The sequence below is a fragment of the Callorhinus ursinus genome, unplaced genomic scaffold (assembly GCF_003265705.2).
Source record: "Callorhinus ursinus isolate GAN/ISIS: 27379988/994484 unplaced genomic scaffold, GSC_fseal_2.0 scaffold5, whole genome shotgun sequence".
Lineage (NCBI taxonomy): Eukaryota > Metazoa > Chordata > Mammalia > Carnivora > Otariidae > Callorhinus > Callorhinus ursinus.
In genome coordinates this window covers 850,605-877,748 of record NW_027397067.1, presented here as the reverse complement: position 1 = coordinate 877,748, position 27,144 = coordinate 850,605, and the positions used below count along the sequence as shown (strand labels likewise).

General features: G+C 36.8%; 1 protein-coding gene across 5 annotated transcripts in view; it reads left to right on the top strand.

Moving 5' to 3' along the window:
• PRKDC (protein kinase, DNA-activated, catalytic subunit) overlaps nucleotides 1–27,144 on the top strand; it is a 232,649-nt gene that overhangs the window by 22,245 nt on the left and 183,260 nt on the right. For all 5 annotated transcript variants that reach the window (XR_003207910.2, XM_025870579.2, XM_073892755.1 and 2 more), the window contains 9 exons: nucleotides 217–376; nucleotides 1,103–1,189; nucleotides 1,629–1,748; nucleotides 2,151–2,310; nucleotides 10,188–10,294; nucleotides 12,341–12,431; nucleotides 13,523–13,686; nucleotides 14,275–14,427; nucleotides 19,568–19,675. Coding sequence is in view for 4 of the 5 variants with exons in the window: in XM_025870579.2 (XP_025726364.2) it covers nucleotides 217–376; nucleotides 1,103–1,189; nucleotides 1,629–1,748; nucleotides 2,151–2,310; nucleotides 10,188–10,294; nucleotides 12,341–12,431; nucleotides 13,523–13,686; nucleotides 14,275–14,427; nucleotides 19,568–19,675 (1,150 nt within the window). In the remaining variant the exon portion in view is untranslated. The remainder of the gene's footprint in view (nucleotides 1–216; nucleotides 377–1,102; nucleotides 1,190–1,628; nucleotides 1,749–2,150; nucleotides 2,311–10,187; nucleotides 10,295–12,340; nucleotides 12,432–13,522; nucleotides 13,687–14,274; nucleotides 14,428–19,567; nucleotides 19,676–27,144) is intronic.

Genomic DNA, 27,144 nt, shown 5'->3' with positions numbered 1-27,144 from the left:
TTATATGAACCATTAAAATATATCTATAAACATACCAGCTTAGAATTACCATTGTTTTTCTCTTTAAAAGATGCTCAGGTAGGGAAAAAAGGGAATATGAAAATGTTCATATAATGGAATCATATACCTTTTTGATTATGTCCCTTATAATTTTGAAGCTGAATAAAAATATATGGTAAGAAATTCTACATTAAGCTTTTTAATTTGTTTTTACAGAGAGATTCTTCCTGAGAAACATGTAGAATTTTTTGAGCGATGGGTACATTCATTTGCATATGAATTAATTTTGCAGTCTACACGGTTGCCTCTCATCAGTGGTTTCTACAAATTGCTTTCTGTTGCTGTGAGAAATGCCAAGAAAATAAAATATTTTGAGGTAAGCTTTTTTTTTGTGGGGACATTGAATATTCTTGTGTTTTTTAGGTTGTATGAGTGTGTATAAAGGCATTATAAAAGATTATAGTATATTGCAGTTTTAAAATCTCATTTTATTTTCCATACTTTTAAAAACTGATAGTGTGAGTGGCAATTGAATGACACTGTTAAAAAATTAATAGCATTTCCTGTTCTGATTTACAAGCACTGGCTAATAAGGTTAGATTAACAGAAGTTCTCAAAGTGTGGTCCTAGGACCAGTATCAGCATTACTTGGGAAATCTATGCCCTTTCCAGACTTACCTAATCAGAAACTCTGGGGACAAGGCTGAGCAGTCCGTGCTAACAAACCACCCAGATCATCTGGTGGCTAGCGACATTTGAGAATAACTGAATTAGTATACCTAACACTCTATAGTCAATCAAGAGTGGTCCAACTGGTTAATTACAGGGTGAGCAGTTCTCTTGGTTCATAGGTGTATGTGTTGGAAGACAGGGAGGGGGGGAATGGATCTAGCTAGGCCTCTGGCTTTTGACCAGCCATTCACTTTCCATCTTAGGCTTTCTCACTGTCCTCTGCCTGAAGTGTTATCAGAGCCAATTTTTTTTCCTCTCTGCACAAGACCTTGGCAAAGTGAAAATGGAGTCACCCCTTAGAAGTGCTAGATTAGGACACACAAATCCATGATTATTGTTCACTTTACTAATTTACTGCTTTATTCGACAGGGAGTTGGTCTGAAGGGTCAGACACAGTCTCCTGAGGATCCAGAAAAGTATTCTTGCTTTGCTTTGCTTGCAAAATTTGGTAAAGAGGTAACTTTTAAATGATTTTTGCAGTATTACCATGGGCTATTTAAAAAGGAAAGTATGTTGATAAAAAATCTTAGTGATCATAAATTATCTAATTACTTAAAAATTGGTTTGCTTAATCCAGATTGGGATTAAGGGATTAGGAAACACTAATAGAGGAAAATCATTGTGTTTCAAAAGTCCCTTGAGTTTTCATGATACACCTTGAATGATGTCAACTTGAAACTAATGGATTCTTTAGCTCTATTATAATGAGAATTAGGTACTTCAACAAGTGAACTTTTCCTCGAGATTAGTGCTTAATTTGTAATTAAGCCATGTCATATAAAAGCTGCGTGATCACTTTTTGTATTTGAGAATTAGGTAAATATTTTTTAGTTGATTTTCAAATTATAGGCTCTAGTCAGGTGCATAGCACTGTGTTTTCTTCTTTCTTGTTAAGGTTTCAGTTAAAATGAAGCAATACAAAGATGAACTTTTGGCCTCCTCTTTGACCTTTATTCTGTCCCTGCCACATGACATCATTGAACTTGATATAAGAGCCTACGTTCCTGCATTGCAGGTAGATGCATTATTTTAAATCCATTTTCTTCATGTAATGTTATGTTTTCTAGAAAACATGGAAATATCAAGGTCTTGCCACTGCAGTCACAGTAGGTGCTTACCCATCAGACACCCCTGGTTCTGCCACTTAGCTTTGGGATTTGGGATACTTGGCTTGGCCTCTCAGAGCTTCCCTTACAGGTGGACGTGAGGATTAAACCTATGTGTTGAAAGTCTGCAGTATAACACCAACTATATAGACTGGTGGTGTTTGTTTTCCCAATAACAACATGGGATGCACCTACTTACCTTCAGAAATATCTGTCAATAGAAGGGTTTATTCATTAGAAACCAAAACCAATTGGTGTTTTTTCTTTAAATTTCCTACATTCCAGTTTACCTTGTTTGTATTAATATATAGATGGCTTTTAAACTGGGCCTGAGCTATACCCCACTGGCGGAAGTAGGCCTGAATGCACTAGAAGAATGGTCTGTTTACATCAGCAAACATGTAATTCAGCCCCATTATAAAGACATTTTACCCAGCCTTGATGGATATCTGAAAACTTCAGCCTTATCAGGTAAGGTTTAGAAGAATTGTGGTGTGTATCTTAAATAAAATAGCAATGTAATAACTTTAATAGGACTATTTGTATTTTTATAATTTCTGAAATTTGAACATATTCAAAATATGTTTGATATTTTTATCTCCCCAATTTAGTCAGTATAATTGGGACATAAGAAATAACATTGGGACACATAATTGAGGTATTAAACCTGTTTTTCATTTTACTCACTTATATCCTACCAAGATTTATAAAATCTTCAAGGGCAAGAGCTCTATCTTTAATATCTTGAACTCTTTATAAATCCTAATACACTGCCTTGAAATAAATAAATAAATTGTTAAATTGGAATTAAAACTATAAAATTCAATAATTTTACATTTTGTTGATTTTTATTGGTTTTCCAAATATAATTGATGAAGTACTAATATTAGCCAGTTATGAAGAATTATCATAGTAGATAGAGGTTTAGGAAAAGATTCAAAGGGAAAAAATCATTGGCCAGGCAAAAGTATACTAGTCAAGAAAAGTAGTAGAGTTCAGAAGACAGATTTATTTGAACCAGAATGAAGATGAACATTGTTATTAGATGGAGCAAAAAGAAAGATTCAGATTGGAGAAAGACACTGAAATATTGCTAAGAATTTAAACATTACTGTCATGAAAAATTAAGTGAATTAAGTGGAAAATTAAGTGTTAATTTGTACAACTGTATCTATGTAAATCATTTTTTTTGTTCAACTTAAGTTTTGTTGGTTTGGAAACATTTAAGTGGAAGTTGTGTGACACATTTTATTCACTGAGTCTGGTTTTTATGACACCCTTGATGCATATTCAGAGTTTAAGTAGAGTCACAATTTTGAGAGATTTTTCTGTAAATGCTAACAATAACAAGCATTATTTAGAGAAAAAAAATGTAAGCTAGTTAATGTTTATAGCTTACTTAGGCTTTTGAAATTCACATTATATAAGGATTGCTGCTATTTGAGTAAATCACTAAAATACATGGACTTAGTTTAAAAAATGAATATATCTAGTAGCAAATGGTACTTTTTGTTTTCTGGAATTTAGTTCTGTCAGTTAGCTCATTGAAAAGATTTATGTTTCTTTTGGGGTGCCTGGGTGACTCCGTCAAGTGTCTGACTTTGGCTCAGGTCATGATCTCAGGGTCCTGGAATCAAGCTCTGTATCAGGCTTCCCACTCAGCAGGGAGTCTCCTCCCTCTTCCTTTCACTCTGCCTCTCCCCGCACTCATGCTCTGTCTCTCTCTCAAATAAATAAATAAAATCTTTAAGAAAAAAAAGGAAAAGATGTGTTTCTTTTATTTTTTTTAAAGATTTTATTTTTATTAATTTGTCAGAGAGAGGGAGAGGGAACACAAGCAGGGGGAGCAGCAGGCAGAAGGAGAAGCAGGGAGCCCGATGTGGGACTCGATCACAGGACACTGGGATCATAACCTGAGCTCAAGGCAGACGCTTAACCAACTGAGCCACCCAGGCATCCCGTGTTTCTTTTAAATTAATAACAGAAGATACTGTGATTCTTTTAAGCAAAGGATTTATCTACTCATAAATATGTGTACTGTAGATAATTAGAAGATAGGGAAAAACAGTAAAATTAAATAACAAGAAAATCCATATCTTAAAAACAACTACTATTTTTAGTAATGTTTTATTTGAAATGATCAAACTTTCAGGATAGTTGCATTAATAGTGAAAGGAACTCCTGTATACTCTACACAGATTCCACAGGTAAGGTTTTGTTCCCTTTGCTTTCATTACATGTACTCTCCTTGTATTTCAAGATAATATGTGTGTGTATCTATACCTGACATTTTTTCTGAACCCTTTGTGAGTAAGTTGCAGGCATCATGGATATTTATGCCTAAATGTTGCAATGTGTATTTCTTTCCTTTTTTTTTTTTTTTAAGATTTTATTTATTTATTTTAGAGAGAGCTTGAGCGGGGTGGGGAGCAGAAAGAGAGGGATAGGCAGACTCTGCGCTGAGCACGGAGTCTGACGTGGGGCCCAGCCCCATGACCCTGAGATCACGACCTGAGTCAAAAACCAAGAGTCAGTTGCTTAACCAACTGAGCCACCCAGGTGCCCCACAATGTGTATTTCTTAAGAGTGAAGACATTATTTTATATAACCGTGGTATCATTATCAAAATCAGGAAAAATAACATGGATACATTATTCTTTTCTAATCTACAATCCATATGTAGATTTCTTAGTTGTCCATTTAAGTTCTTTTATAGCTTTATTTTTCCTGGCCCAGAATTCAACCTAGGATCATGTGTTGCACTTAATCATAATGCCTTAGCTTCCTTGAATGCGGGTAGCTCTTCAGCCTTTCTTAGTTCTTATGATGTTGACATTGTTAGATTATAGGCCATTTATTTTCGATGTGGGCTTGTCTGATGTTTTCTCATAATAGGATTCAGTTGTACTATTTTGGCAGAAATACCCAGAACTGATACTGTGGTTTCCTCACAGCATCATGATGGTAATTGGTGCCATTACCAATCACATTCATTTTGACCATTCGGTTAGTGAGTTTCTGCTCCATCTTTTTCTAACTGTAAAGTGACTGTTTTCCCTTTGTGGGAGTTAGTCATTTGAAGTTCTCTTCCTCTCCTAACGGAAGAGGTATGTCCATGGCAGGAAGTGCACTCAGGATTCTCCTACTCCAGAGTAGGAGTATTCAGTAGGAGTATTCAGTCCTAAGGCCTTTAGGTGGTACAGAGGAAGTTAGGTGTTAGGGTAGCAGTGGTGCTCCCCAGGAATATGAGAAGGACAGCCCTGAGGGGCAGCCTGGCATGGGTGTCAGCTGGAGCGGGGGGGGGGGCACCTACGTGTTGGGGCAGCCTTATTGTGCATGGAGGTCAAAGCAGGATGGGGAAGGTTAAGCAGATTAAGGTTAATGGAAACTAGGTTTCTCTTTGTTAGAGAAGGAAGTTACAAATAGAGAAAGAAAACTAAAGTGAACCCTATGGTATTGGATAGGAAGTGGATGTATCAGTGTGAAATCATGGTCCTCCCACCTTCCCTCCCCCATCTTTTTTTTTTTAAGATTTATTTATTTGAGAGAGAGAGCACATGAGAGGGGGTAGGGTCAGAGGGAGAAGCAGACTCCCCGCTGAGCAGGGAACTGGATGTGGGACTCGATCCTGGGACTCCAGGATCATGACCTGAGCCAAAGGCAGTCGCTTAACCAACTGAGCCACCCAGGCACCCCATCCCCCTCTCTCTTTTTCTCTTCCTTTCTCTCACATGCACACACTTATATACCTACATATATGGATAAGTAAATGTAGAAATAGAAATGAAAGTGTGTGTGTACGTGTATGTATATATAATACATGCATATATTTCCGATCAGTCCACTGAAAGGACCTGCCTTGGAGTAGTGATACCTTAATAGTAATGAGCAAACCTATTGCTTAGATTATAGCTTCTAAATATCATTTTACTCTAAAAGAAACCAGTACTCCTTGAAGAGATGACTAGCTCCAGCTTGCAACAGGGAAAATACAAGATAAACCTAGAATATTATGTTTTCTGAGACATCAGGAAATTAAGGAAATGTTCAAAGAATGATAGAGAAATGTCACAGGCCAAATTGGGGATAATTTGGATCAGCAAAAGAAGATAATCACAAGGGAGGATCAAGATGGTGGAGTAGGAAAATCCTGAGTGCACTTTCTCCCGTGGACACACTGAAGCAACAATCACATATAGAGCACCTCTCTCTGAGAATGACCTGAGACTAACAAAACAGCTCTTTTATAGCTAAAGATAAAGTCACATTGAGACAGGAAGGGCAGAGATGAAGACTGGCCAAGACCCTTACTCCCAGTGCAGTGATCCACAAGCAGGAGGAATATCATAGGTGTGGAGGTCCTCCCTGAGGAGCAAAGGGTTCAAGCCCTATATTGGGCACCCTCACCTGGGAACCTATACCAGGAAGATGGGCCCCATGACATATGACTTTCAAAACCACTGAGACTTAATCCTGGATGAGTTGGAAGGCTATGAGAAACCAAGACTGCACTCTTAAAGGGCCCGTACACACACTCACTCACTCTGAGACCGAGCACAGAGGCAGCAGTTTGAAAAGCACCTGGGCGATATGTGAAGGAGCTTTATTGACTGATTTTAGAATGTGTGCTGGAGGGGTAGGGCTGTGTAGGAACTTTCTCTGGGAATGGAAGTGTTGATGGATGCCAGGTCTGACACACTGTCTTGCTGGCACCAGTTACCCTGCCCTGGTTTTCCTCTGTGAACCAGCCCTGTGCAACCTGCCCACCTTGGCAGGCACCCCTCCAAAATGGCTCCCACCCCACTGTACTGGCAGGTGACTTTGGCTTGGACCAGTGCTCCCCAACCCCAGTGGCTCCAACCCCACCACACCCTGTAGGCAACCTCAGCCAAGACTGCCTCCCCACCATCAGCTCCTGCCTTGCAGGGGCAGCCCCACCACCAGTATACCCAGAATAGTCATAGCCGGCCCTCATAGCCAGCAGATTAGATGATATAGAAGAATGGATCAGTGATCTAGAAGACCGGGTGGTGGAAATTACTCAAATGAAACAGGAAAATGATAGGAAAAGAAAAATGAATTTTTAAAAATAAGTAAGGGCTCTTTGGGACAACATCAGGCATACTAACACAGGCACTGTGGGAGTCTAGAAGAAGTAGACAAAGGGGCAGAAATTTTACTTGAATAAATAATGGCTGAAAACTTCCCTAACCTTGGGAAGGAAACAGACATCCAGGTCCAGGAAGCACAGAGAGTTCTAAACAAGATGAACCCAGAGAGGTCCATAGCAAGCCATATAATTAAAATGGCAAAAAAATAACAATAAAATCTTAAAAGCAGCAAGAGAAAAGCAACTAATTATATAGAAGGAGAACCCCATAAGTCTATGAGCTGATTTTTCAGCTGAAACTTTGCAGGCCAAAAGAGAGTGGCATGATATATTTAAAGTGATGAAAAAAAAAAACCTACAATCAAGAATACTCTTCCCAGGGGCACCTGGGTGGCTCAGTCAGTTAAGCGGCTGCCTTCAGCTCGGGTCATGATCCCAGGGTCCTGGGATTGAGCCTCGGATCAGGCTCCCTGCTCATCGAAGAGCCTGCTTCTCCCACTCCCTCTGCCTGCCACTCTGCCTACTCGTGCTCTCTCTCTATCTGTCTGTCAAATAAATAAGTAAAATCTTTAAAAGAAAAAAAGAATACTCTTCCCAGTGAGGTTATCATTCAGAATTAAAGGAGAGAGAGGTTTCCCAGACAAAAACTAAAGGAGTTTATCACCATAAACCAGGCCTTACAAGAAATGTAAAAGGGACTTAAGTTGAAAAGCAAGGGCATTAATTAGTAACAAGAAATATATAAAAATACGTATCTCACTAGTAAAAGCAAATGCATAGTGAAGATAGTGGATTAATCACTTGTAAAGCTAATATGAAGGTTAGAAAACAAAAGTAGTAAAATCAGTTATACCTATGATAATTAGTTGAGGTATGCAAAATAAAGAGATGTAAAATATTGAGTAAAAAACAACATTGGGGGAGTAAAAATGTGCTACTTTTAGAATATGTTCAATCATAAATGACCATCAATTTTTTTTTTAAAGATTTTATTTGAGAGAGCAAGACAGAGCATTGTGGAGGGGGGTGGAGGGAGGCAGAGGGAGAGGTAGAAGCAGACTGCCCACTGAGCTGGGAGCCTGACGTGGGGCTCGATCCCAGGACCCTGAGATCATGGCCTGAGCTGAAGACAGACACTTAACCAACTGAGCCCCCTAGGTACCCCTAGTGACCATCAGTTTAAAATAGACTGCTATATACATGGGGTGTTATAAACCTTATGGTAACCACAACTCAAAAACCTGTAGTAGATACACAAATAATAAAGAGAAAGAAACCCAAATACAGCAGTGAAAGTCACCATATCACAAGGGAAGAGAACAAGAGGAAAGGAATGAGAACTATAACACAATCAGAGAACAGTGAACAAAATGTTCACAGATAAGTACATACCTATCAATAATTACTTTAAATGTAGTGGACTAATGCTTCAATCAAAAGACAGACGGTAAATGGATTAAAAAACTAAAACTAAACAAGACACATCAATATGCTGCCTATAATGACTCATGTCAGACCAAAAGACAAAAAGACACATACAGACTGAAAGTGAAGGGATGGAAAGATCTATGCAACTGGAAATGAAAAAAAAAGCCAGGGTAGTAGTACTTCTATCAGACAAAATAGACCTTTTTTTAATTTGAAATTTTATTTTTTTTTTAATTTGTATTTTTTGAGAGAGGCTTGGATTGCTGTGTACTGCTGTCTTAGGACTGCCTTTGTGGTATCCCATAGGTTTTGAACCAATGTATTTTCATTCTCATTAGTTCACATGAATTGTTTAAGTTCCTCTTTAATTTCCTGGTTGACCCATTCATTCTTTAGCAGAATGCTCTTTAGCCTCCAAGTGTTTGAGTTCCTTCTAAATTTCTTCTTGTGATTAAATTGAGTTCAAGTTTGAAAGCATTGTGGTCTGAAAATTGCAGGGAATAATCTCAGTCTTGGTATCGGTCTAGACCTGATTTGTGATCCAGTATGTGATCTATTCTGGAGAAAGTTCCATGTGCACTGAGAAGAATGAGTATTTTGTTGATTTAAGATGGAATGTTCTATATATATATATATCTGTTCTATATATAGAACTAGTGAAAAATAATTTTATAGCTTTTAAAATTTTAACTCTACATTGGTATAAAGTGTACTGTCAAAGATTTTATTTAACTCAGTAGTAATAAAGGAACTAGTAAAATGTTAAACTGGCTTCTATAACCTGAATCTAATAATGAGAAAACATTAGACAAATCAAATAGAGGGACAGTATACAAAATTCCTGGCATATAATTTTTTAAGTGTTCAAATCATGAAATTCAAAGGAAGACAGAAGAACTATTTCAGTTTGAAGGATACTAAAAAGGACAACTAAATATGACATGGTTCTGAACTAAAGACGTTATTAGGATCGATGCTGGAACATGAATGGAGCTGAGGATTAATTGTGGGTCATGTCTCAAGACAAGTATCCAGATTTGGATAGTTGATGTGGCTGTCACAAAGGAGAATGTCCTTGCAGGACTGAAGTATTCAGGGGTGGTGGGGCATCAGGTTGGTAATTTACTCTTAAGTGGTTCAGGAAAGAAGTTTTGTACCATACTTTAAAATTTTCTCTAAATTTATGATCATTTCAAAAAAAATTTGTAAGGAGATATTTTACAGCTCATTACTTCTCATTGAGTTTTCACCATTATAGTTTTAGTATCCCTTGATGATTATTCCTAATATTCATTAATGCTGTGACGGTTGCAAAATAGTAATTTTCCAACTCCATCATTCCTGTATACTAGTTGGCATTTTACTATAAGCAGTAACTTTCTTTTCTCACCTATTTTTTAGTAGGGACTTGTGGATTCTTACTTTTCCAATGACTCTAATCTTTTATGATTATTAATTTTGAAGCTCAGATTGGTCCAGATTTGGCTTTCATATAAAGAATGGGGGCTGGCTCCATTTCTTCAAGCAGTTCCTTACTTCTGGAACCACAAAGTGATTCAGGCTCCTCTTACAAATACAGGTCTGCCCAGTCTCTGGAGTTAGCCACTTGTCCAAGGAACCATGTTCCTTTTAGTAGACAATGGTATTTAAACCAGAACAACCACTATAATTTCTTTTTGTTGTAGAAACAATAACCATAATTAAAAGTAGAATTTTAATGCTTCTATTTGGCAATATTGTGTGTTCCCTAGTATTCATCAAAAAACTGAGTGAATGCTATTTAAAATTGATTTTTGTTTACTATTGATAGATGAGACCAAGAATAATTGGGAAGTATCAGCACTTTCTCAAGCTGCCCAGAAAGGATTTAATAAAGTTTTATTAAAGCATCTGAAAAAGACAAAGAGCATTTCATCAGTAAGAAATACCTTATATTTTCTTTACGTTAAACAATGCAGAGATTAGATTCTAATGCTTATGAAAAGTAAAAATCTTCATTTAAAATATTAATTCTTATATATAAATTGCAGTATAGAAATAATTTCAATATGTTTTTAGCCATAAGAATGTAAGAAATATTAACTCTTTGGTTTATTGTCTTGATCTTGTTTTCCTGTTTTCTTCACCTTCAGATGTATTTAGTGGATAATAAAAAGTAATGTTTCATATTCAATAAGCAATCAATATTGATATTATGGGTATGGAAGAGTGAATCATTTACATACTATATCTTAAAATATATCATTTTATCAAATTTAATTCATGGCAGTTTTTATGTTTTTTGGTGCTGATTTCTTAAGATCAGGTTTTTGAGATGTGGCATATAATGTAATAGGAAAAAAATAAAGAGAGAAAACAGTATAGAGAAAATATGTATTTTAGGTATGAAGTGAAAATTAAAATTTGAAAAACTTTTAATGTTTAGAACTGATAATGCAAGCTCTAAGATAAATTCTTTCTACCTCCTTATCTTTGACAGCTTTTGATTGAGAGACTGCATACAACTGGAAATGGCTGTCTAAAATATTTAAATTATTTTATCACATATAAATAAGGCGAGATAAAATTACTTGAGAATATCTCGAGTTTTGCACATAAAATTTCTTTACAGATACATAATCCCTTATTCTCTAGGAGAGTGGTTCTTGAAGTGAGGACCCTCTTGTGTGTTCCAGGTACAAGGCCAAAACTATTTTTACTCAGTGACATTTGTACTGTGGTGTAATGATGGGTAACACTGTTGGTTCCTTAGCACTTTATTAAATCTTGACCCTTGAACACATGTCTTTTTAATGTTCTGTGTGATGAAACAGGAAGTATGCATAAAACAGTCTGCCGCATAGTGCAGTGTGACAGTTGTCTTCAGGAAAAGCACTTTTGTGATGCTTTGAGCTGTGAGCTCAAGTAGCGACTTATTTCATGAACACCACTTTTACTTGAAAGAACAACTGACAAGACAAACTAGCTATTCAGTATTTGGCAGAGATTTTATCTAAAATAAATAGAGTGAGCCTGTCACTTCAAAGAAAACATTTGAGATTATTTGTTGCCAATGATAAAATTCAAGCTTTTTAAACAAAAATTAAATTTTGGAAAACTTGAAACCACCACCATGAGCTTGACAGCTTCTCAGTACTTAAAGATTTTTCTGAAGACATTGGTGATATTAACAAATGTGATTTTTTTTTTGTATATGTAATGAAATGTGTCAACATTTGGAAGATCTGCATAACCGAGTAAACCAATATTTTGAGATGACCAGTACATTATGCTACCAAATCATGCATGGGTAAAAAAAATCCACTCAAAGTGCAAGATAGACCAATGGATTTTAATGTAACAGACCTTACCACTTGTTCAGTTTTAGAGTAGTATCAAAGAATAACCACAGTTATCTAAAAAGACTATTAAAATACTATCCCCTCTTCCAAGTGTGGCCCAAACAACATATCACCATAGTTGTTTTCTAGTGAGCCAGACAAAGAGATGCACAAATGTGAAACAGTGTCACTTTCCTGAGGTTTTTAAATTTTATTTGGAAAATAGTTACTTTTCCTAAAAATATGTCATTTGTTAAACATGTAACGGGTTTAATATTTTTAAATAAAATAATAACAATGTCAAGGTTTTAACCTCTAGTGTGATAAATATTAATAAATATGACCCACTTTAAACAAAAGTTCTTTGGGGATCCTCAGTATTTTTTAAGGGTATAAAGGGTCCTGCCAAAACTTTGGAACTGCTGGCCTTGGAAATGGATATCTGACTGCAAAACTGGAAAACATGTGAATTCTTTCCATGAATTTGCAATAATATTAACAGCAGTACTATGTAGATATAATGAGCCGTTGAGAGACATTAATAACAGAGAGGGTCGTAAAATAGTTTGCTTTTTTCCTCTCATAATTCTCTTAATTTTTAACTCTGTTATCATCACATGTATATCATTGTTCACATTTGCAGAACGAAGCACTGTCCTTAGAAGAAATAAGGATTAGAGTAGTACAAATGCTTGGCTTTCTAGGAGGACAAATAAACAAAAATCTCCTAACAGGTAAACTTTGCTTTAAAATAAATTTACCTCTGTAGATGTATTTGTACTTTAATTTGAATGTGTAAAGATCATGGTATATTCTGGTATTTGCTCCTATATGTGATTTATATATTTTCAAATAAGATTACAAAGAACAGTATTTTGTCTAATGAAATGCTTTGACTATACCCATGCAATCTGGATAATTCACTACTAGTTGGGAAAATGTTCTAGCCTGACTTGTTAAGTACGTTTTCCATTTTGAAACAGAATCTAGTTTGACATTTTTTTAAAAATATTAAACATTGTGTCAGGAATTCAAAGTTAATCTTTTTTAAATCCGATATTCTTACACTACATCAAAAACTAATGATGTAATGTATGGTGATTAACATTACATAGAAAAAAATCCGATATTCTTAGTATTTGGATATTTTTAGAGTGTTTTTGATTGGAATCAACATTTTAGATTAGTAAAAATTCATCTGTATTTTTAGTTTTGAAATTTCATATTAAGTATACTAGTGACTTTTGGTTATTTAGGAAGTTAGAGCCTATACTGAGAAAATAAGTTTTACAAAGGGGAGATTTTTAATAAAAATATTGTTCATTTATCATTTTTCCATATAACACCTGAAATAATTCTTACTGAAAATGGAAATTAAACATTCTAGACTGTTAAATTTGTTTAAAAATAATTTTACTTTTTTTTTTTTAAAGATTTTATTTATTTATTTGACAGAGGGAGAGACAGCGAGAGAGGGAACACAAGCAGGGGGAGTGGGAGAGGGAGAAGCAGGCTTCCCGCTGAGCAGGGACCCTGATGTGGGCCTTGATCCCAGGACCCTGGGACCATGACCCAAGCCAAAGGCAGACACTTAATGACTAAGGCACCCAAGCACCCCAAAAAATAATTTTTACCTTAAATCGAAGTTAGAAATAGTTTGTCAGTGATTTCTAATGTTGTAATTACATGTCTGAAGTAAAACAAAATAGAAAAGGAAAGATGAATAACATACTTAACACACTCTGCTTTCACTAATGAATTGTAGAGCAATTGCTATTGGAAAGATTTTGAATGAAAACATGCTCTTCCTGATTTTTTTTAACAGTTGCATCCTCAGATGAAATGATGAAGAAATGTGTGACATGGGACAGAGAAAAAAGACTCAGTTTTGCAGTACCATTTATAGAAATGAAACCTGTCATTTATCTGGATGTGTTCTTACCTCGGGTCACAGAATTAGCTCTTTCAGCTAGTGACAGACAAACTAAAGTACTTTTATTTTTCATTACACATGATTTAGAATCTCTGCTTTTTAAGACCTGAATTTGTTAGAAAATAGATAATATATTTCAGCAATTCCAATATCGTTAATTTTATATTTTCCATAATGTGGTAATTAGAAAATGATTCAGTTATCAGAAGTAGTTGTCACTGATAAAAAGGAAATACCTAATAGATAATAACCTGGCAAAACGTTAATATACCAAAAGACTTCATAATAGAAAATACAGTACAAAGGGCATTTAAAAGTGATTTCCAGTCTGTGCACTGTTATCTCCTTAACCTGGGAGATGAGATTAAAACAGATAATCTCAAGTTTTTATGAAATTCATGTGTATATTTCCAAAGTACTTTAAAAGTATATTTACTAAAAGTGATGGTGAAGTAATGTGCCCAGAGCGTTAATTTTACACAAGAAGTGCTACTTCCAGTTAAGTATATTTGTATAAATTTATATATTTTATATCTGCTGTAAAAGTTTTCTTTTTAAAGGGCTAAACAGAGTTAACATTTCAAAATACTCTTCCCTTGTAAACCTGGAAACTTAAACTCTCTTGAACTCCTGGCTTATTTTAGGTTGCGGCTTGTGAGCTTTTACACAGCATGATTATGTTTATGTTGGGAAAAGCCACTCAAATGCCTGAAGGTGATCAAGGTTTCCCACCCATGTACCAGCTCTACAAGCGAACTTTTCCTGTGCTACTTCAACTTGCATGTGATGTAGATCAGGTAAGTGAATGATTTTGAATCTGACACAGTTGCAAAGTTGGGCCTAGTTCAGTGATCCTTGCAGGTTGGAGTACCCTGGGGATCTTAAAATAGATACTGCTGCTTGGCTGCTGCCCTTTCTGACTGATGTAATTCCTCAGGGATTTGACTTTAGGGATTGGGACTTTTAAAAGCTCTCCTGGTGATTTTTAATGTGCCACAATTTGCGAATGAATCACTGAACAGTTACTGATAGGATAGGCATCTAAAGCTGAGTTGGCAGTCTCCCCTCATATAGGGACTTACAGTCTCAAGGAGTGAAGGAGAGATAAGTAACCATGTACAAGATTGCAAATGTTGACAAATGGCCTCTTCCTGATGAATTTGTTGTAAATTCTCCATTGCTGCAATGAAGCAGAAGAAACTAGAATTCTCAGTTCAGTTGATGAAGCTAGTATATTTCTGATACTAGGGTGCACACATAAAAAAGGAAAGTAAATGAAAAACTCACTTGAGGGGCACCTGGGTGGCTCAGTTGGTTAAGCATCTGCCTTCAGCTCAGGTCATGATCCCAGGGTCCTGGGATGGAGCCCCACATTGGGCTCCTTGCTCCACAGGGAGGCTGCTTCTCCCTCTGCCTGCCACCCCTGCTTGTGCGTGCTCTCTCTTTCTTAAAAAAAAAAAAAAAAAAAGAAAAACTCATTTGAAAATATAGATGGAACATTCTTCACCATATATAAATGAATACAATCCAGCAAAGTATTAAGATGTGCTGTGAATAAATAGGATTTTTGTTTAAAACTGGAAATTTACCACAGAATCAGATTTCAGAAGCAGTGATTGTCACCATAGAAGCCTAAAAGGTATTTGTCCTGCTAAACTAGGATAGTTTAATGTTATCTTTAATACGATAAAGAATGTCTTCCTGAATGCTAGAGCCAAATCATCCCCAGGCATGAAGCACTAATGCTGCCTTGTGCTTGGGCCAGGACAGAAGTCCAAGGTGAGAAGTGAGTTGGCCTGTTGAGGGGCACCTCCAGCACCTAACCAGAGCAGTTCCTGTAGTATGGAGTGGTTGTTTAGTATTACTTCAGGTGCATTTAATTATTTATTTGAAGTGTTAGTATTTGCGCCTCTCACCAGAATGAGTTCCCTGAGGACAAGGACAGTAGAAAGGAAGGAGAAGAGATTATTATTTTGAATATAATTTTTTTTATTAAACCTGGAAAGCCCAAAAATACCAACTGCTAAACTCGAGGAGTTAGTAAAGGAAGAAGCTGATGAATTACAAAACAAAATTCTCATATATGAGTATTCTCATAAATATATATATATATATTTTTTTCTTTTAGAGAGAGAATTGGGGGGAGGGGCAGAGAGAGAGAGAGAGAATCTTAAGCAGGCTCCACCCTCAGCATGGAGCCTGACACTGGGCTTGATGTCATAACACTGAGGTCAAGACCTGCGCCTGCATCAAAAGTCAGACACTCAACCGACTGAGCCACCCAGGCATCCCAGCATTCTTATATATCTTTAATATTAGTATTGACCACTTGGAAAATATGTAAATATGTCTACAGCATCTCATTCATAGCAGCATCAAATATATATATATATAAAATGTCTATAAATAAATTTCAATATGCCAGGCGATGTATATTTTATGAATATAAAATGAGCATGCTCTGTACTTGAGATAGAAGAATCAATATTGTGGGACACCTGGGTGGCTGTTAGTTGAGCATCTGCCTTCAGCTCAGGTCATGATCTCAGGGTCCTGGGATCGAGCCCTGCATCCTGAGCAGGGAGCCTGCTTCTCCCTCTCCCTCTGCCCCTCCCCTTGCTTGTGCTCCCTCTCTCTCTCTCTCTCAAATAAATGAATGGAATCTTTTTTTAAAAAAAAAGAAGAATTAATATTGAAAAAATGCCAGCTCTTCCGTAATCAGTAAGTTTGGTATCATTCCAGCAGAAAGCCCAGAATTAATTTCATTTTAACCCAAAAAGTAATCTGAAAGAATAATTGCTTGAGCTTAACCAAGAAAAATTTTGAACAGGTAGAGTACTAAAGGAAGTCTTGCCTTAGCAGATGTTAAAATGAAGCCATGTTAATTATAATAGCATTGAACTAGGCACAGATAGATTGGTGGGAGGATCTTATAGCTGCCAAGTGGACCCATGTGTATACATAAAAATTGTATATATGGTAGAAGAGGCTTTCTAAGTTAGAAATGGATCATTTAGTAAATCATACTAGGCCAGTTGACTAACATGAAAAATTAATTTCAAATTAAGAGAAGGAAAACAAACTATATTACAGAAAAATGTAATGAGTTATAACATGTCGGTGTGTATCTTTGGATCAGAATGGTCTTTTTCATTGATAAAATACGTTAATATAGAAACACATGAAGCTAAAAGTGAATCTCCATCTCATCACCCCCTTCCCACTCTTATTCCCCTGGAAAAGCCACTTTCTCCTCTGCTGAAAGGTTGGTGAATATATGCCCAGATCTTTGTAAAAACGTGTTTTTACAAACGTGCATATTCAGAAACTTTTATGTATAAGATGTGATTTCTGCTACTTGGATGGACTTTGTTATCATTACATTATAGGCATCCTTCCATGTCTTTCCCTAAAGTCTGCATAGAAAGGGAGATTTTCCTACAAAATACAGAAGCAGATATATGGAAGAAAAATGTTAATGTCTTGACAGTTTTGACTTTATAAATGCTTAAAAATACTGAATGGCACAAAAATCACAATTTTTATACGTACATAATGTAGGGAAATTTTTTTGCAATACTCCACTGAGGATAAAAGAGCCTTAAATGGGCAAGTGGATAAAGAACACAAATAGTTTATAAATGAAGAGATATATGGCCAATGAAAGATACTTTGAAATATTTCATCTTTTTAGTAAACAAGGAAATTCAAATTAAAATGATATTGTTTACATCTATTGTCAAATATTTTATTTTATTATTTTTTTAAAGAATTTATTTATTTGACAGAGAGAGCGAGGGCAAAGGCACGGGGAGCAGCAGAGGGAGAGGGAGAAGCAGCCCCGCCCCCCGCCCTGAACACAGAGCCCAGGGTGGAGCTTGATCCTAAGACCGTAGGATCATGACCTGAGCCGAAGGCAGATGCTTAACCGGCTGAGACACAGGCACCCCTATTATCAAATATTTTAAAAATTGACAGTGTTTAGTGTTGCCAAGCATGTAGGGAAAGGACCTTGAGAGTTGTGGCTGGTGGGATTGTGAATAGACACAGGCTATAGGTGGGCAGAGCAAAAGGCTGGGTGACCTGCAGCCCTGGTCCAATACTTTGATTACTAGAGATGTGCTCAGAACAGTGTATGTGACTTTTCAGTGATTTCTTCCTAATAGTTAAAAATATCTGCATTTCTAATAATAGGATTTGGGCAACTGGATCATGGTATATCTATATATGAGATATGAGGCAGCTAATAAAATATTGATACAGCTTATGTATTTATATGAAACTACTCAAAATTAAGAGGAAAAGTGGTTACAAAAATGTATATTTATTTTTACATGTGCATATATGTATATTTAAATGTGTGTAAATAAAATTGAAAATTACAGTGATTTTGAATGTTCACAGTCATTATCTTTGGGATATAGGATTGTAGAGAGATAGTTTTCTACATTTTCTGTAATTTCTATAAGGTGTGTATATGTATATATATACGTTTGTGTGTATGCATGTGTATTATATGTATATAATTTACTTACTATGGATGAGAGAGTGTAGTTCTTTTGGGAAAAAAAAAAAGTGATGCTTTAAGACCAAGTTAAACTTCCACACTGAAAGGTAAGAACTTTTACTTTGATTAATCCTAAGGTTAGAAAGATACTCTTTTGGGGAAAAATATCCAAGGGCAAGAGGACTGTGTTGTTTAGTCTGAATCCCAAGACATTTTATATGGTTTTGACATGATATACATACCAAAGTGCTTCATTCTTGAGTTCAGTGTCAGTGGGGAGATAAAACTCCCCTGGATTTCTTGGTATTTCTATAGGAACCTTAGCCTTCTGAGACACAGAAATGTTTAAGATACAAAGTTTGCCTTCATTTCTGCCATAAACATTTTACTTTTCATATATAATGAGGATTAGATGTGTAATCATTTGTGTAGGTAATTGCTATGATCCGAAAGGATAATAAGACCTCTTTTAACTACCCAAGAGATCACATGGTCACACCAGACTAGGTCACTTGGTTAAGCTCCTAAGGTTCCAGAAGATGAGTACTGTCTCCCTGGGTATTATCTTTCACAGGGGAGGAGTCCAGGCCTGGCAGACATCTGGGATTGTAAAAGCCAGAGACCCACAAGGCTCTCTGCTCCTGGAGAAGCTTTATTTACATTCTAGAAGGTTGGAGTGAGAACCCAAGATCTTTTCCATCCCAAGCTCCAAGTAGTAAAGATTTTACTTCTTTTTGGCAGGATGAGAGAGTTGATTCTTCGTCCTTTATCTCTTTTTCTGTGATACGGGCTTTAAAGTTTGTATACATAGGGTGTTGATCTGACTTTTATTTTGTCACCACAAGGGTGTGAATCACGCTGTAGGGAACCACATGATCATTATTTGCCTTTTTTTTTTTTTTGAGAGACAGGGAGAGGGAGAACAGGGGGGGGGGGGGTGGGGCCGAAGGAGAGGGAGAGAGAGAATCTTAAGCAGGCTCCATGCTAGGCATTGGGGCTCAGTCTCATGACCCTGAGATCATGACCTGAGCTGATATCAAGGGTCAGATGCTTAACTGACTGAGCCACCCAGGCACCCTGGTCACCATTTGCTTTTTAGTTGAATAATGATAATGTCTCTGATCCAGAATACCTTATATGCATGTTTAGGATCAAATTAATGAAGATAAATATTTTTAAGAAACCAACAATATTTGCCTCCATATTAGAAGAACAATAAGTTTTAGTATGCATATTTTTCTCTCCTGGACTCAGGAAATAGCAAAGAAGAGCTAGAAAGAACATGTTCATCATTGAATTTTAACTAGAAAAGGAAACTAATAAAACCATTGTATTATTACTTAATTTTTCCTGTCATTTAGATAGAACTCTTTCCAATATTAAATTACTTTACCATAAGGAAAACAAACTCTAATGGTATTGTTCTTCAGGTGACAAGGCAACTATATGAGCCCCTAGTTATGCAACTGATTCACTGGTTCACAAACAATAAGAAATTTGAAAGTCAGGATACTGTCGCCTTACTAGAAACGATATTGGTAAGTAATAGTTGATTCTTTTCCTGTTATTTGCATTGACTAGTTATATTTGATCTATGTTTAGAACTTTAAGAAAAATTACCTGTAAAGATATCAAAATGTAGCACGTAGCTAGGTCCTACTGTCTTTTTTATTTTAGAGAATTTGTGAAATGACATTTTAACCGACAGGATACCATAGTTATTTACTGAAGTGTTACTTTTAAATATCTCTGCAAGCAGTGTGCACATTTTTTTAAGATTTACTTATTTGAGAGAGAGAGAGAGCACACCCAAGTGGGGAAAGGGACAAAGGGAGAGAATCCTCAAGCAGACTCCGTGCCGAGTGCAGAGCCTGACATGGTGTGCGTTCCCACGACCCATGAGATCATGACCTGAGCCAAAACTAAGAGTTAGATGCTCAACCGACTGAGCCACCCAGGTGCCCCTGCACATTTTGTTGTTGTTATTTTATCCTCTTTTGGGAGAGTGGTTATAAATTGACAAACTTCATTATATTAAGGCTCTGTGTCTGTGTGTGTAGAGTAGAAGGAATGAATGAGAATGTGCTTAGACTTTTCATCAGTTGCACTACCCTCTTTTAAAAAAAAAAAATCTATAGTACAATAATTAAGAGTAAAAGGAATTTTTTGAGCTTACCCAGTTTTCTCCTGCATTCAGATTCGACAACTAAAGAGCCCTAGAAAGAGTATCCATTTCTGTAGAACTATCCTGAGACTATAGAGGTAGAATCATTAAGATTTGATCACTAGTTCATTGAAGGCAGAAACAGAGAGGTCAGCTAAAGCCTTAGTGTCTTTTGACACTGATTTTATTATAATTTTCTGAGTTTTTGCAAATGAGTTTACATTGGATTCCTTTAAATGTCATCATATTTGATTTTCCCTGTTTTTTCATCCTATGATTTGGTTTTGTCATATATTGACTTTGGAATCAGAAGCTCCAGTTAAGTGGATAGCAAGTTTGTCCAAACAGATGTCTTTTAATTCCATGTTTTTGTAAACTGATTCCAATTTGAATGTGTGCGTCACTTTCTGTTAACTTTGAGAGGAGCCAGAGGAAATAGGGGATTTGACATTGGGCATCTGGACAGAGGCAATAAAGGCAGTAGGTGCTTGGTGTGTTTGTGAGGATTTCGGCTGTTTTGTTTTGCTTGCATGGGAGCATATTGCGAGGCAGGCTGGGAAGACATGCCAGGCAGAGCAGCATGTAGGGCAACCACATACTCCAGTTTGCCCAAGACAGTTCTGATTATACTGGTTGTGTGTGTCTCTTTTCATTCTCAGAGTTACCCTAGTTGGATGCCATGTTGTGGACAGTGGGAGTTACTGAACATTTTAAATTAGGATGGTGACATGGTATCTGTGGTTTAATTCCCTGCAGTGTCTATCAGTGAGTCTGGCCTATAATAAATATATTTAATTAAATTTAACTTATGGCATATTTGCATTCAGATGAATTTATTCTAATGTTTCTATTCTGAAGTTTCTGTCTAAGCTGTTTCTCTTGCCCTCTTGATCCTTGAAGGGGCTTAAGTAAGGGTTTCACAAAGAAATCAGATAAGATCATGATAATGTAAAGTGAGATAGCTGAGGAAAGGAAAGGTAAAGGAGGAAATGTGAAGTTGGGATAGTGCTTGAGTGAAAGCATGTCTATAGGTTTCCCAGGAAGAATTGGTAATTCCCTAATGTCAGCACATGCTTTATTTAACACTGCTCTGAGAAGCAGTAAGTATCACCTCTTCACATTTCCACAGTTAATTGCTTCTTGAATTCTAATTAGCACTGTAATCAAAGATTTTATATGTAGCAAATAACTGAGATGTTAGGTACAAGAACTCCCTTATTTCAGTGTTCAGTATAGTTTTTCAAGTTAAACCTTTCCTACACAGATCTAAGAGGGAATTAGGTCTAGCAGGAAACAAAAACATTCAAATTTCCTTATTTGCTTTTCTTTTCAGGTATTTAAAGATGGCGCCTCTAGGAGACTGCTTTTATGGAAAATTATATTTTCAGAACCACATTTCCATATGATTTTTCTTTTTTTTTGTTTCTGTATTTCTTTTTCTTTTTTTTATTAACATATAATATTTGTTTCGGGGTACAGGTCTGTGATTCATGGGTCTTACACAATTCACAGCGCTCACCATAGCACATACCCTCCCCAGTGTCCATCACCCAGCCACCCCATAACTCCCACCGCCCTCCACTCCAGCAACCCTCAGTTTGTTTCCTGAGATTAAGAGTCTCTTATGGTTTGTCTCACTCTCTGGTTTCGTCTTGTTTCATTTTTCCCTCCCTTCCCCTGTGGTCCTCTGTCTTGTTTCTCAAATTCCTCATATCAGTGAGATCATATGATACTTGTCTTTCTCTGATTGACTTATTTCACTTAGCATAATACCCTCTAGTTCCATCCACATTGTTGCAAATGGCAAGATTTCATTTTTTTGGATGGCTGCATAATATTCCATTGTGTGTGTGTGTGTGACACCACATCATCTTTATCCATTCATCTGTTGATGGACATCTTGGCTCTTTCCATACTTTGGCTATCATGGACATTACTGCTACAAACATTGGGGTACAAGTGTCCTTCAGATCACTACATTTGTATCTTTGGGAAATACCCAGTCATGCAGTTGCTGGGTCGTAGGGTAGTTCTATTTTCAGCATCTGGAGGAACCTCCATACTGTTTTCAAGAGTGGCTGTACCAGCTTGCATTCCTACCAACAGTGTAGGAGGGTTCACCTTTCTCTGCATCCTCGCCAACATCTGTCGTTTCCTGACTTGTTAATTTTAGCCATTCTGACTGGTGTGAGATGGTATCTCATTGAGGTTTTCTGATTTGTATTTACCCAATGCTGAGTGATGTTGAACACTTTTTCATGTGTCTATGGCCATTTGGATATCTTCTTTGGAAAAATGTCTGTTCATGTCTTCTGCCCATTTCTTGATTGGATTATTTGTTCTCTGAGTGTTGAGTTTGGTAAGTTCTTTATAGATTTTTGGATACTAGCCCTTTATCTGATATGTCATTTAAAAATATCTTCTCCCAAGATAGCAGGAGGGGAAGAATGAAGGGGAGTAAGTTGGAGGGGGAGACGAACCATGAGAGACGATGGACTCTGAAAAACAAACCGAGGGTTCTAGAGGGGAGGAGGGTGGGAGGATGGGTTAGCCTGGTGATGGGTATTAAAGAGGGCACATTCTGCGTGGAGCACTGGGTGTTATGCACAAACAATGAATCATGGAACACTACATCAAAAACTAATGATGTAATGTATGGTGATTAACATAACAAAAAAATTTTAAAAAAAGAAAAAAAATCTTCTCCCATTCCGTAGGTTGTCTTTTGGTTTTGTTGATTGTTTCCTTTGCTGTGCAAAAGCTTTTTATCTTGATGAAGTCCCAATAGTTCCTTGCTTCCCTTGCCTTTGGCGATGTTTCTAGGAAGAAGTTGCTGCCGCTGAGGTCGAAGAGGTTGCTGCCTGTGTTCTCCTTTAGGATTTTGATGGACTCCTGTCTCACATTTAGGTCTTTCAACCATTTTGAGTCTATTTTTGTGTGTGGTGTAAGGAAGTGGTCCAGTTTCATTCTTCTGAACATGGCTGTCCAATTTTCCCAACAGCATGTGTTGAAGAGACTGTCTTTTTTTCATTGGACATTCTTTCCTACTTTGTTGAAAATTAGTTGACCATTCAGTTGAGGGTCCATTTCTGGGCTCTCTATTCTGTTCCATTGATCTATGTGTCTGTTTTTGTGCCAGTACCATACTGTCTTGATGATGACAGCTTTGTAATAGAACTTGAAGTCCGGAATTGTGATGCCCTCAGCTTTGCTTTTCTTTTTGAACATTCCTCTGGCTACTCGGGGTCTTTTCTGGTTCCATACAAATTTTAGGATTATTTGTTCCAGCTCTGTGAAAAATATCCATGATATTTTGATAGGGATTGCATTGAATGTGTAGATTGTTCTAGGTAGCATAGACATTTTCACAATATTTGTTCTTCCAATCCATGAGCTTGGAACATTTGTCCATTTCATTAATTCTTCCTCAATTTCTTTCATGAGTATTCTATAGTTTTCTGAGTACAGATTTTTGCCTCTTTGGTTAGATTTATTTCTAGGTATCTTAGGGTTTTGGGTGCAATTGTAAATGGGATCGACTCCTTAATTTCTCTTTCTTCTGTCTAGTTCTTGGTGTATACAAATGCAACTGATTTCTGTGCATTGATTTTATATCCTGCCACTTTACTGAATTCCTGTATGATGAGTTCTAGCAATTTTGGGTTGGAGCCTTTGGGTTTTCCACATAAAGTATCATATCATATGCAAAGAGTGAGAGTTTCACTTCTTCTTTGCCAATTCGGATGCCTTTTATTTCTTTTTGTTGTCTGATTGCTGAGGCTAGGACTTCTAATACTATGTTGAATAGCAGTGATGAGAGTGGACATCCCTGCTGTGTTCCTGACCTTAGGGGAAAAGCTCTCAGTTTTCCCCATTGAGAATGACATTTGCTGTGGGTTTTTCATAGATGGCTTTTATGATATTGAGGTATGTACCCTCTATCTATCAAAACCCTCTGAAGAATTTTAATCAAGAAAGGATGCTGTACTTTGTCAAATGCTTTTTCTGCATCTATTGAGAGGATCATATGGTTCTTGTTCTTTCTTTTATTAATGTATTGTATTGATTTGCGGATGTTGAACCAACCTTGCAGCCCAGGGTAAATCCCACTTGGACATGGTGAATAATCCTTTTAATGTACTGTTGGATTCTGTTGGCTAGTATTTTGGTGAGAATTTTTGCATCCATGTTCATCAAGGATATTGGTCTGTAATTCTCCTTTTTGATGGGGTCTTTGGTTTGGGGATCAAGGTAATGCTGGTGTCATAAAATGAATTTAGAAGTTTTCCTTCTATTTCTATTTTTTGGAACAGTTTCAGAAGAAGAGGTATTAATTCTTCTTTAAATGTTTGGTAGAATTCTCCTGGGAAACCATCTGGCCCTGGGCTCTTGATTGTTGGGAGAGTTGTTTTTTTTTTTTAAGATTTTTATTTATTCATTTGAGACACAGAGATAGAGAGAGAGAGCATGAGCAGGGGGAGAGGCAGAGAGAGAGGGAGAAGCAGGCTCCCCGCTGAACCAGGAGCCAGATGCAGGGCTCAGTCCTAGGACCCTGGGATCACGACCTGAGCCGAAGGTAGATGCTTTACCATCTGAGCCATGCAGGTGCTCCATGTTGGGAGATTTTTGATTACTGCTTCAATTTCCTTACTGGTTATGGGTCTGTTCAGGTTTTCTATATCTTCCTGGTTCAGTTTTGGTAGTTGATACATCTCTAGGAATGCATCCAGTTCTTCCAGATTATCTAATTTGCTGGCATATAGTTGCTCATAATATGTTTTTATAATTATTTGCATTTCTTTGGTGTTGGTTGTGATCTGTCCTCTTTCATTCATGATTTTATTTGTTTGGGTCCTTTCTCTTTTCTTTTTGATAAGCCTGGCCAGGGGTTTATCAGTCTTATTAATTCTTTCCAAGAACCAGCTCCTAGTTTTGTAGATCTGTTCTACTGTTCCTGTGGTTTCTATTTCATTGATATCTGCTCTGAAATTTATTATTTCTTGGACTCTGCTCGGTTTAGGCTTTATTTGCTGTTTTTTCTCCAGCTCCTTTAGATGTAGGATTAGGTTGTGTATTTGAGACCTTTCTTGTTTCTTGAGAAAGGCTGGTATTGCTATATATTTTCCTCTCAGAACTGCCTTTGATGCATCCCAAAGATTTGAAAGTCGTGTTTTCATTTTCATTTGTTTCCATGAATTTTTTAAATTCTTCTTTAATTTCCTGGTTGACCCATTCATTCTTTAGTAGGATGCTCTTTAGCCTCCATGTATTTGAGTTCTTTCCAACTTTCCTCTTGTGATCGAGCTCTAGTTTCAAAGCACTGTGGTCTGAAAATATGCAGGGAATGATCCCAGTCTTTTGGTACCGGTTGAGACCTGATTTGTGACCTAGGATGTGATCTATTCTGGAGAATGTTCCATTGGCACTAGAGAAGAATGTGTATTATGTTGCTTTGGGATGAGATGTTTTGAATATATCTGTGAAGTCCATTGGTCCATTGTGTCATTTAAAGCCTTTATTTCCTTGTTGATCTTTTGCTTAGATCTCTTCATTTCAGTGAGGGGGGGTGTTAAAGTCCCCTACTATTATTGTATTATTGTTGATGTGTTTCTTTGATTTTGTTATTAATTGGCTCCTCCCATGTTAAGGGCATAGATATTTAAAACTGTTAGATCTTCTTGTTGGATAGACCCTTTAAGTAGGATATAGTGTCCTTTCTCATCTCTTATTATAGTCTTTGGTTAAAAATTTAATTTGTCTGATACAAGAATTGCTACCCCAGCTTTCTTTTGGTGTCTGTTAGCATGGTAAATGGTTTTCCACCCCCTGACTTTAAATCTTGAGGTGTCTTTGAGTCTAAATTGAGTCTCTTGCAGACAGCATATCGATGGGTCTTGCTTTTTTATCCAATCTGATACCCTGTGTCTTTTGATTGGGATATTTAGTCCATTTACATTCAGGGTAACTATTGAAAGATATGAATTTAGTGCCATTGTATTGCCTATAAGATGAGTATTACTGTATCTTGTCTCTGTTCCTTTCTGGTCTGTGTTATTTTTAGGCTTTCTCTTTGCTTAGAGGACCCCTTTCAGTATTTCTTGTAGGGCTGGTTTCATGTTTGCAAATTCCTTTACTTTTTGTTTGTCCTGGAACCGTTTTATATCTCCTTCATTTTCCAATGACAGCCTAGCTGGATATAGTATTCTTGGCTGCATATTTTTCTCGTTTAGTGCTCTGAATATATCATGCCAGTCCTTTCTGGCCTGCCAGGTCTCTTTGGATAGGTCTGCTGCCAATCTAATGTTTCTGCCATTGTGGGTTATAGAGCTTTTGTCCCAAGCTGCTTTTGGGATTTTCTCTTTGTCTCTGAGACTTTCAAGTTTTACTCTTAAATGTCAGGGTGTTGACCTATTTTTATTGATTTTGAGGGGGGTTCTCTATGCCTCCTAGATTTTGATGGCCTGTTTCCTTCCCCACGTTAGGGAACATTTGCTAACATTTGCTCCAGTATACCTTTTGCCCCCCTCTCTCTTTCTTCTTCTTCTGGAATCCCACTTATTCTAATACTGTTTCATATCTGGTATCACTTATTTCTCAAATTCTGCCCTCGTGATCCAGTATTTGTTTATCTCTCTTTTTCTCACCTTCTTTATTCTCCATCATTTGGTCTTCTCTATTACTAATTCTCTCTTCTGCCTCATTTATCCTAGCAGTTAGAGCCTCTATTTTTGATTGCACCTCATTAATAGCCTTTTTGATTTCGACTTGGTTAGATTTTAGTTCTTTTATTTCTCCAGAAAGGGATTCTCTAGTATCTTCTGTGCCCTTTTTCAATCCCAGCTA